This window comes from Aquarana catesbeiana, linkage group LG01 (genome assembly GCF_042186555.1).
Source record: "Aquarana catesbeiana isolate 2022-GZ linkage group LG01, ASM4218655v1, whole genome shotgun sequence".
Lineage (NCBI taxonomy): Eukaryota > Metazoa > Chordata > Amphibia > Anura > Ranidae > Aquarana > Aquarana catesbeiana.
This window is the reverse complement of record NC_133324.1, coordinates 535,687,284-535,699,658: the sequence shown is the minus strand read 5'-3', so window position 1 is coordinate 535,699,658 and position 12,375 is coordinate 535,687,284. Positions and strand designations below refer to the sequence as shown.

At 42.1% G+C, this 12,375-nt stretch overlaps 1 protein-coding gene across 4 annotated transcripts in view; it reads left to right on the top strand.

The window, feature by feature from the left end:
* Window positions 1-12,375, top strand: part of TIMM44 (translocase of inner mitochondrial membrane 44) — an 822,359-nt gene that overhangs the window by 673,566 nt on the left and 136,418 nt on the right. For all 4 annotated transcript variants that reach the window (XM_073594831.1, XM_073594823.1, XM_073594814.1 and 1 more), the window contains one exon: window positions 9,487-9,537. In XM_073594831.1, the coding sequence (XP_073450932.1) occupies window positions 9,487-9,537 (51 nt within the window). The remainder of the gene's footprint in view (window positions 1-9,486; window positions 9,538-12,375) is intronic.

Here is a 12,375-nt window from a genome sequence, read left to right as displayed (position 1 = left end):
AACTTCCATCTGTGCTAAACGCCAGAAATCTAATTTCAAGGTGTTGACATGCTGGTATCATACACCTGTTAAGATCCATAAGATGTTCCCTCATTGCACGGACTTATGCTGGAGGTGTGGAGAGGAGACTGGCTCACTTCTCCATGTCCTCTGGTCCTATCGACTTCTTCAGGCATACTGGACAGACGTCCATCGTATTATCCAAAAATTCACTGACTGTGTTGCCAAGAGACCCCACTCTTCTCCTTCTGCATCATCACCGTTTCTCTGAAAAGGTCTATAGACGCTCCATCTTACCATTACTGATCGCCGCGGCAAAGAGTTTGGTCTCTACATGTGTAAGTTTGCCTCTTTGAGCGAAATGTACCAGTCCCGCTGTGTTTGCAGAGCAAAAAAAAAAGAGTGATTTGTCCCACCCTGGATATCATCTTTTTGAATTGCTACCATCTGACAGGCGATTTAGAAACATTAGGGTGAATACAAATTGACTTAGGGAAAGCTTTTTCCTGAGCGCTAATAAGTCCATGACTGAAGTATTAGTCAATTAGTCGCATGAACTTGGTACCTGTTGCTATAGCGGTTCTTTTTCTTCTCTTTCTTATTTATAGAGGTGTATGGTAATATGTGAGTGTAATGTTGTTTTTTTTAACCACTTGCGGACCGCCCACCGTACATTTACTACGGCAGGGCGGCCACACTGTGCCAGATCACATACCTAGTACGTGATCTTACACATCTGGGTTTGGGGCATGCCACCGACGACCCATTCCTGCTGTGATTCTACACAGTGGGAGCCCAGTCGGGTACCGTGAACTCGATGTCCGCCGACACCTGCCGATTACACAGGGCACAGCAGAACAACAATCTGCCTATGTAAACAAGGAAGATTGTCGTTCTGTCAGAAGGGAAGGCACAGATTCTGTGTTCTTTGCGTTCACCTAGTCAAAGCACCTCCCCACAGTGAGTAAGCACAACCTAGGCACTCAGTTAACCCTTTGATCAGCTCTGATGTTAATCCCTTCCCTGCCAGTAGTACAGTGACAGTGCATATTTTTTAGCACTGATCACTGTATTAGTGTCACTGGTCCCCAAAAAGTGTCAATGTGTCAGGTGTCTGATTTATCTGCTGCAATATTGCAGTCCCGCTATAAGTCGCTGATCGCTATTACTAGTAAAAAAAAATACATAAAATAAATAAAAATATCCCATACTTTAACTTTTGCACAAATCAATCAATATTTGGTTATTGGGGTTTTCTACCAAAAATATGTAGCAGAATACATATTGGTCTAAATTGATGAAGAAATTTATATTTTTTATGGGATATGTTTTATAGCAGACAGCAAAAAAAATATATATATATTTTGTTTTGTTTTTTGTTTATAGCGTAAAAAATAAAAACCTGGGTACAGTGTCGCATGACCATGCAATTGTCAGCTAAAGTAACGCAGTGCCATATCCTAAAAAATGGTCTGGTCAGGAAGGGGGTAAAACCACCTGGAGCTCAAGTGGTTATTGTTATAAATTGTGAGGAGTTTCTTTTACAAAGTAATTTCATTTTAACTTGTTTCCAATGACAAAGTATTTTATCTCATCTTGGCGAACTATAAAGTAATTTCTCCGTGGTACTTTGTGCCTTCCAGGATAGCCAGGATTTACCCTGATGTTTCTCGTATGTGCTTCAGAGGCTGTTGCAAGGAGGGCACTGTGTTCCATGTATAGTGGACTTGCCGCAAAGTTGACGGTTCTGGACCAGAGTTTTGATATTTATTCATACGGTTACACATGTGAACATCTCCAAATCTGCAATAATGGCACTTCTGAACGAACCTATGCAGGGAGTACCTGGGGGAATGCAATCTCTCGTATTCTATATGTTCCTTAGCGATGAAAAACTGTGATGAATCATGTTGCATGAGAAAATAGCCAGCATTCTTAACGACACACAGCCCAAGTCTGAAAAAAACACTTGGACTCCCTGGCTGAATTATTGCGTAGGTTCAGCACAAGCAGTTTGAGACAGGGGCAGAAGAGGGCTGGCTCTCCCATCTTAATCTTCTTTTCCTTCTCTTTTTTCCACATTGTTTTACTGCACGGCTCATTATTTTCCCTGATTGATCTTGAACCTTGCTTTTTTACTTCTGGTCAGAAGTGTAGACTACCATATGTGAATAGTGAGCACCCAACTATAATAAGACAGTTTATTTATATCTGGATGCTCAGCATTGTTGTTGCTATAATAATAATTGTTTAGATTAGTTTTACTCGGCGCCAAATCCATTGAGATTTAGAATTAATAATACTTAATCCATCTGCCTTCTTTTAGGGTGGTAACTTGTTAATGGGTCCTCAGAGAATTCTTGGATATGCTCTTCTATGCCTTTTTTTCTTGATTTCTTTATTGTTTTTTATTACTATTTTACTTTTCATTTTATGGCAGTATTCTGTATCCCTGTTTTACTTATCAGTATTGCAAACTGGTCGGTGTATTTCGTTTTTTTTTATTTTCACTTAGAAAATAATAAAAATATTGTAACAGAAAAAAATGCATTTAGAAATGTTTTAACCCCCTACATCCTGCTGTAGACCTTTTACTGCCACCCATTTATTTTATGAACTGCAAAATCCTATGCAAAAGCTACACTCCATCCACAACTGACAGGGCCTGTATGTCACATAATGTACTGCTATTCAGCTGCAGTGCCTAGCAATGGGCAGTACACAAAGCCTTCAGGTGAGCTCTGGTCCCTTTGCAGAAAAATGCATACAGGTAGTATTTTTCCGTACTGCTCAGACTCTGTTGCAGCGTTATGCTTGTGTTTATGTAGCAAGGTTACTTTGCAGTATAAGCAAGGAAACGGAGACCTCTGCAGTGTATAAATGTGCTTTTACTGAACAAAAATGCTGTACATACAAAACCATTACTAATATTAGGAATACAAATGAAGACTGACAGATATATCAAGCAAGATGTAAGTAAATAGTGTACTCCCAGTGAGCCCATCCCCCTAGGAAACACTTAACCCTTTGATCACCACTAGTGTTAACCCCTTCCCTGCCAGTGTCATTTATACAGTGACCAGTGCATTTATATAGCACTGATCACTGTATTTGTGTCACTGGTCACCAAAAAGTGTCACTTAGGGTCAGATTTGTCTCCACAATCTCGCTAAAAATTGCAGATTAGTAAAAATAGTAAAAAAATTACTGTTTATATTGCTTTTTTTTCTAAATTGTCGCTCTTTTTTTGTTTATAGCGCAAAAACTAAAAACTGCAGAGGTGATCAAATACCACCAAAAGAAAGCTCTATTTGTGGGGAAAAAAGGACATCAATTTTGTTTGGGTACAACGTCGCACGACTGCACAATTGTCAGTTAAAGTGACGCAGTCCCGTATCGCAAAAAATGGCCTGGTCATTGAGGGGGTAAATCCTTCTGGGACTGAATTGGTTAACCACTTCAGCCCCGGAAGAATTTACCCCCTTCCTGACCAAGCCCTTTTTGCGATACGGCACTGCGTCGCTTTAACTGACAGTTGCGAGGTCGTTCGACGTTTTACCCTAAAAAAATTGACTTCCTTTTTTTCCCCAAATAGAGCTTTCTTTTGGTGGTATTTAATCACCTCCTGCAGTTTTTATTTTTTGCGCTATAAACAAAAAAGAGCGAACATTATGAAAAAAAAAGAAATATTTTTTACTTTTTGCTATAATAAATATGCCAAAAAAATATATATAAAAAAAAAAAATCCTTCTTCAGTTTAGGCCAATATGTATTCTACATATTTTTGGTAAAAAAAAATCGCAATAAGCGTATATTGATTGGTTTGCGCAAAAGTTATGGCGTCTACAAAATAGGGGACAGATTTATGGCATTTTTGTTATAATTTTTTTTTTTTTATTAGTAATGGCGGCGATCTGCAATTTGTTATTGTTATTGTGACTGCAACATTGCAGCAGACAGATCAGACACTTTTGACACTGTTTTGGGACCATTGGCATTTATACAGCTATGGTCCGGCGGACATCAAATCCACGAGACCCGCGGGCACGCCCGCCCGGCTGATGGCGCAGCGAAGTACAGGCACATTGTTTTGCGCACCTGTACCACTTTGCAGACGTATATTGGCGTGAGACGGTCAGCAAGTGGTTAAAGACTGCCCAGCTGTCAGTGTAGATAGTAACATGGGAAGAAGGATCCTTCTTAAGAGTAATCTCTTTGGCTTTCAACTCTGCATACTGACTGGACTCTCCAATTTCGGTCTCCTGCAGGACTGTGTCTGTACTTGGATTGTAGGATGCTGCTGTCCATTGGCGCTCAGATGAGGTAACTATGGCTGGACCATCGGTGAACAATGCTGACTCTTTCATGTCTTCTGACAAAGGGTGGAGGCTCTTGAATGGGGGATGACTGCAGCACAGGAATTTCGTCTCCTGGCTGGGTGCTAGTAAAAGTAACAAGCCCTGCCAACGGTTTTAAAATGTCTCTGCCATCCCCAGCTACAATACCCCCTTTTTCTTGAAGGTACCACTTCCATTTCATCAGTGTCTGGTTCTGAGCTGCAGCTGCCCTTAGTGGTCAGTCCATCTCTCATCCATCCTGCTATTGGCAATGCAGTATGGATTGTGACTGTGTCCTTTCCTGTAATGGTCTCTACATGTTGAAGTGCTGTGTAGCCCTTAAACAGGTACTTGTCTAGGGGCATGCATCTCTTCTGTGCCCCTGTCAGTTGTTTGGACCAAAATCCAATGGGTATTGCTCTCTGTCCTTTCTTTTTCATTTGGCTGCCACAGACTCCAAGATATGGTACCATCCTGCTTCCAGCTGAAATGGTACTCTTGTCTCACGGGTCCCAATTCCTGATGCTGCAAAATGGCTGCTTCAGCAGCCAGAAATGCAGTCCACTGCTCTGAACCTCATGAGAACTTAGTCTTTTTCCTGGTGACATTGTATATAGGCCTCAGGATCAGTCCAAGATGTGGGATGAACGATCTCCAGAATCCCAACTCTAATGAACTTCTGTGCCTCCTTTTTGGTAGTAGGGGCAACAGCACCTGGATAGTTTGCACAACTGAGAAATTGTTCAATCATTTCAATAGTTCAATCCCCCCTTGTAAAAGCAGGAAACCATGCCCAGACTTGGTCGGAGTTGGTGAACAATTCCCTTCTAGCTCTTCCTGCTTTTCTTACCTTCTCTCGCGCCATCAGATCCCCACGATCGCCCATGACATAAGATGCTGGGACGAGTTTCACCAGGACACATGAACCTCTTGCATTAGGGGGAATTACCTTAATCTGTAGAACCGCATAAGAAGTAGTAGGGGCCTCTTAGAGCCGCACAAGAGGAATTTCTCCGATGCTTACAGGCTCTGAGTAGTATCAGAATAGACTGGGAGATTTCTCCCTCAGTTTGAACGTCACACTCTTCCTACCAACAGATGTAATCTGGTCTAGAGGTGTTATTACAAACGCCAGGGGGGTTTATTGGTAAGATTAACTTTTATATCTTCTTTACAGGTGTTGGTTCCCACAAAATGATCCCCTTTACCAAAACTAAAGTTGCACACTTGTGGGCTACCTAGTTGTCCCGATACACATACTTGTGTAGCAATACGGACTATCAGCATAAAACACCATACCTTTGGGTGTCTCTAGACATCGCTTGTTCTCTCAGTAATCAGTGACCTTGTATCTGTGTGCCCAACAGAGTGGATTGTGGGGTGAATAGTTCTTCCTCAGATAATCGCTTTGCAACAATGTACCCTAAGACTACACATCCCAGGGATCCTTGCTGCAACATGAAGATTGCCTGGAGTTGCTATAAAGGGAGCCGAATGCGCGCGTGGAGCTCTCTTCCTCCTGGGCCTGACACAAGACGGACCTCTCCGTGTAACAGGGAGAGAGGTCGCGGCCTACCACACGGAGTCCTATTTCCAACCCGAGGCCTAAAGGGCCTAGCTCTGTTACCCACTGTCGGACATCCTGTCATCAACACTACTCAGATCACCTGCCTGTCGGTGTGGGTGCGTGTGCCAAGCTTCATTTCGGAAGACCGAAACAGCAGATCTGCTGCACAAGTGTCGCTACACGGGTTCCAGTCCTGAAGACATCGGAACGAACTGGTTGTTGGTGAGAGGGCAAATAGCTCAACCTTTTATCTATCCATTGCCATTATTACAGAGACACTGTGCACAGACATCTTTACCCCAAGAACACTTCATTACATTGCATGAACACTGTGCTCAGACACCTTTAGATCTTCCACCCTAGAAACTTACTGCTTCATCAAAACCCAAACGTATTAGTTAACAAGCTCCAACTAGCTAGTGAAGAACATCAGATCTGCAACGTGGAACTTTCTTTGCTGCTACTTAGAGGGCCCTCCCCTATACTATTTCGTGATAGACCTGCTTTTACCTCTTATAGCATAGACTGCCCAGATTACATCTTTCTCTGTGTGGCAGCATAAGTAGTTAACTGAAACCTTCATAAGGGAGTGTACAGAGCCTTGCAAAAGTATTCACCCCCTTGGCATTTTTCATGTTTTGTTGCCTTACAACCTGGAATTAACATGGATTGTTTGAGGATTTATACATTTAATTTACATAACATGCCCACAACTTTGAAACTTTGACTTTTTTTTCTATTGTGAAGCAAACAACAAATAGGAAAAAATAACAGAAAAAGTCAATGTGCATAACTATTCACCCCCCTAAAGTCAATACTTTGTAGAGCCACCTTTTGTGGCTATCACAGCTCCAAGTCGCTTTGGATAAGTCTCCTATGAACTTGCCACATCTTACCACTGGGATTTTTGCCCATTCCTCCTTGCAAAACTGCTCCAGCTCCTTCAAGTTGGATGGTTTGCGCTTGTGAACAGCAATCTTTAACCACTTGCTGATGGCTGGCCGTCATATGACGTCTTGGGCTTTGTGGGGGGATATCTGAATGATGCCTACAGCTACAGGCATCATTCAGATATTGGCTTTTGCAGCCGGTGATTCCCTATACCATAAGAACAATCATAGTGGCTGGGACGTCCCCTCCTGCCGCCCTCCGGTGCTTCTACCAACTCACCGCTGCAATCGGTGAGTCGGAGAACAGATCCCCGGGTGTTCACCATAGAGATTTCCAGCAGACCAGATAGTCGCCGGAGTCTCTATGATCGTCGGAGGCCAGGCGCGATGTTATGACATCACGCCCAGCCTCTTCAGTCAAACGGATGGTGCCGCTTCGGCTGGGAAGCCGAGATCGTTTTATTTTTTTTTTATTTCAGGCTTCCCAGCCTAGAAGTGAGATGTGGGGTCTTATTGACCCCACATCTCACTGTAAAGAGGACCGATCATGCCATATTCCTATTACAAGGGATGTTTACATTTCTTGTAATAGGAATAAAAGTGATAATTTTTTTTAAAGTGTTAAACTAAAAAATGTAAAGTAAAATTAACAATACATTTTTTTTCTTTTTTCAAGTGCCCCTGTCCCCGTGTGCTCGCACGCAGAAGCGAACGCTTACGTAAGTCCCGCCCACATATGTAAACGGTGTTCAAACCACACATGTGAGGTGTCGTCATGAACATTAGAGCGAGAGCAATAATTCTAGCCCTAGACCTCCTCTGTAACTCAAAATATGTAACCAGTAAAAAATTTTAAAGCTTGGCATATGGGGATTTTTAAGTACCGAAGTTTGGCGCCGTTCCACGAGCATGTGCAATTTTGAAGCATGACATGTTGGGTATCTATTTACTTGGCATAACTTCATCGTTCACAATATGCAAAAATATTGGGCTAACTATACTGTTTTTTTTTCTTAAGGATGAAACTGTTTTTTTTCCAAAAAAAACACGTTTGAAAAATTGCTGCGCAAATACCATGCGAGATAAAAAGTTGCAATGGCTGCCATTGTATTCTCTAGGGTCTTTGCTAAAAAAAAGACATATATAATGTTTGGGGGTTCTATGTAATTTTCTAGCAAAAAAATGATTGTAGGAGAGAAATGTCAGAATTTGGCTGGTTGGTAAGTCTGACCACAGATTTGCTATTGGACTGAGGTCTGGACTTTGACTAGGCCATTCCAACACATTTACATGTTTCCCCTTAAACCACTCAAGTGTTGCTTTAGCAGTGTGTTTGGGGTCATTGTCCTGCTGGAAGGTGAACCTTCGTCCTAGCCTCAAATCACACACAGAGTGGTACAGGTTTTGCTCAAGAATATCCGTGTATTTAGCACCATCCATCTTTCCCTCAACTCTGACCAGTTTCCCAGTCCTGACTGCTGAAAAACATCCCCACAGCATGATGCTGTCACTACCATTTTTCACTGTGGGGATTGTGTTCTTTGGGTGATGTGATGTGTTGGGTTTGCGCCAGACATAACGTTTTCTTTGGCCAAAAAGTTAAATTTTAGTCATACATTTTGGGAGTCTCCCACATGCCTTTTGTTTTTTGCTGAAAGTAATGACTTTCTTCTGGCCCCTCTGGGTTTTTCATTTTTTTGATAAAATTTAAAAAGACCGATTTAAAAAAAAAAAAAAAAAAAATACAAAACCGTTTTATATTTTGTTAAATTATGCAAACCGGTAATTATTCTCCTTTATTTATATACGCTGGTGAGGCTACGCTGGTGAGGCTACGCTGGTAGGCTGCACTGATAGACTGCACTGAAGAAGGACATTGATAGGTGGCACTAATAGCTGGCACTGATGGGTGGCAGTGATGGGCACTGATCGGCACTGGTAGGTGACACTGATTTGCAGCACTGCTAGGTGGCACTGAATGGCACCACTGGTGGACATTGATAGGTGGCAATTGTGGGCACTGATAGGTGGCACTGATGTACTGTGGGCACTGATTGGTGGGAACTGATTCGTGGCACTGATTGCTGGCATTGGCGGGCAGTACTGGTGGGCACGGAGACTCTTCCTCTTCGGGACCGATGTTCCTGCAAACAGAAGCCGGCGATTACCTTTTTTTCTTCTCACGCTGTCAGCGTGAGAAAAAAAAAAAATAAGATTACCGAGCCTCTGTTTTGGCTGACAGCTGATCACGTGGTAAGGGGCCAGGACCAGCCCCTCACTCGGATCTGTGATCACCCGAGTCTCATTGACTTGGGTGATCACAGCGCGTGCCCCCTTCAGGGGGGCGTGGCCAGCTTTGAAAGGGGAGGACGTCAATAGATGGCCTCCCGGCAAAGCAGATCCGCGCTGTAGCCGTCATTCTGCTATAGAGAGGATCTGAACAGGTTAAAGGTGCAATAAAAATGTTCTTGATTTAAAAAAAAAAATAGGTAGAAATATTTGTCATGGAGTTATTGTCTAGTTACTAGACACTGGTAAATTTGGTCTTGCAACAATGATCTATCATGAAAGGGTTAAAGCAGCATTTGTATTCCTAATAAATTTGCTTTGGTGCATTTTTTTAAAGGTATATGTGGCTATATGTATTTTTGTAATATATTTGATTGATCCTTCTTTTTTTTTTTTTTTCTAGGCTATGATCAGAGGTGATCTTGATGTTCTTAAAGACTGGTGTTATGAAGCAGTAAGTGTGGAATTTTACAAATATTTAAAGGGCAACTCCACTTTTGTAGGGAAAAATAGCAAATAAAGAAAACATATATCCTGTAGAATTGCGATACAATCATATTGTAATTGAATGTTATTAAAAATTACCTTTCTTTTTTAATCTGCAGCTGCTGTAATTGTCTATAAATGCAATGCAATATGGCTACATGGAGTTAACTGTTCTGTACACAGAATGTGAACTGACTACTCCCCAGAAACATAATTACCCGCTTGTGTGATTGGCTCACCAATTTACCCAGAAGTCTGCCTAAGATACAAGTCAGATTTCAGGCATCCCCTGCAACAAACATTTTATTTTTGGTGAGATATTTCCAATAGGAACACGTCTAAAGGGATGCAGGCCCAGCAGCTTTCCTCATTAGTGCCCTGCAGGTGCCACAGCTAACTGAAAATATGTAACCACTCCCATCAGCACAGACAAACACACTTGTATTTCTTCGGAATAACAAGAGGTAGGACTCTGCAGCAAAGGTTGTTATCCTTGCAATGTACATATATCACTCGGGGGGGGGGGGGGGATGTTTTGTTCTCAACAAAAGTGGAGTTACGCTTTAAAAGATCAGTCCAACCTAAACTTAACTTAACTTTTTCAGTATACTAAGGGAAGGTATAAGTAACTGCTACATTTCCCTGCTCTCTGGCGCTCTAGAGCAGTGGTCCCTAAACCGTGGCCCTTTGCTTACTTTTATCAGGCCCTCAGGGCATTATTTCATTCACTAGTACCAACAATGGGGCATATTCCCCCCCGACCCCAATGAAGAAGCACAATTCCTACTTTCTCCCAGTGACACCAACAATTAGTCCCAATGATGGGACACAATTTCTCCCAGTAGCACCAACTATAGGGCACAATTCCTCCCACTGACACCAAAGATGGGGCACTTTTTTCCCACTGATTTAGCAACATTTTCTACTCCCAATGGCCACAGTCTGGCCTGCCAAAAGTCTAAAGGATAGTAAACTGACCCTTTTGTTTAGAAAGTTTTGAGACCCCTGTTCTGGAGGAAAGGGAGACAAAGACATTGGATGCTTTTAATCAAATTGTCTTTTATAGTTGACTATGCTACTGAGTTACTAGTTTAATCGGTTCCGACCAGCTCACATACTTTTACTGCTGCAAAATGGCTCTCCTGGGTGAAATCCCACACGGGTACGACTTTGCCCAAGAGAGCCGCCAGAGGGCAACCGCTGCTGAAGGTGCCCGCTGCACAGCAGGGCACCCAGTGCGTGTGGCCGGCGGGCACAATCGCCACCGGCCACGAGAGCCAGCACGGAGATTTGTGTGTGTAAACACACAAATCTCTGTGCTGTCAGGGGAGAGGAGACAGATTGGGGGTTCCTAGTAAGTAGGAAAAACGATATGTCTCCTCCCCTAGTCAGTCCTATCCCCATACAGTTAGAACACGCTGAGGGAACACACATTTGACCCCTTGATCGCCCCCTAGTGTTAACCCCTTCCCTGCCAGTGACATTTACACAGTAATCAGTATATATTTATAGCATTGATCGCTGTATTAAATGTCAATGGTCCCAAAAATGTGTCAAGTGTCCGATCTGTCTGTCGCAATACCGCTAAAACTTGCAGATCACTGCCATTACTAGTAAAAAAAATTAAAATGTCATAAATCTTTCCCATAGTTTGTAGATGCTATAATTATTGCGCAAACCAATCAGTATACGCTTATTGTGATTTTTTTTTTTTTTTTTTTTTTTTTTTTTTTTACCAAAAATATGTAGAAGAATACATATTAGCCTAAACTGATAAAGAAATTTAGTTTTTTGTTTTTTTTAAATGTGGGGGATATTTATTATAGTAAAAAGTAAAAAATATTGTTTTTCTTTTCAAAATTGTTGCTCCTTTTTTGTTTATAGCGCAAAAAATAAAAACCACAAGAAAGCTCTATTTGTGGGAAAAAAAGGACACAAAATTAGTTTGGGTACAGCATTGCATGACCGCGCAATTGTCAGTTAAAGCGACACCGTGCCAAATTGTAAAAAGTGCTCTGGTCAGGAAGGCGGTAAAATCTTCTGGGGCTGAAGTGGGTAAAGTGGAAATTTTGGCTTTCCAAAAAGCACACCATGCGGTCCCATATAGGTAAAGCAGCATAGTGTGCTAACCCTACCTACCATCCATGGCCCCTTTCTGCTTATACAATGAGGTCCACAATTGCATTTAGAAAATATTTCCTAAAACCTTCTGCAGCCAGTCATGACTTTGTTCCAAATTATTGTAGGGACAGAACAGCTGTTGGCATCAGCACCCCCTAGTGCCAAGGGAGGGAGCACAGGCCTATTTTTATGGGCCACATACACATAATACACACAGTGTGTACGCTCTTTTTTTGCAGCCGCTGCACTCCTCGCAGGCAACAGGCGTGAGTATAGGTACTGCAGCATTTTTAACCACTTGCCTACCGGGCACTTACACCCCCTTCCTGACCAAGCCATTTTTCAGCTTTCAGCGCTGTCGCACTTTGAATGACAATTGCGCGGTCGTGCTACACTGTACCCAAACAAATTTTTTATAATTTTCTTCACACAAATAGAGCTTTCTTTTGGTGGTATTTAATCACTGCTGGGTTTTTTATTTTTTACAAGAAAAAAAAAGAACCAACGATTTTGAAAAAAAAAAAAAAAAAAGTTTTTTACTTTTTTTCTGTCAGTAAATTTTGTGACTTAGTGATTTTTCGCCTTCACTGATGTGCACTGATGAGGCGGCACTGATGGGCACTGATAGGCTGAACTGGTGGGCATTGATGAGGTGCCACTTATGGGCACTGATGAGGAGGCACTA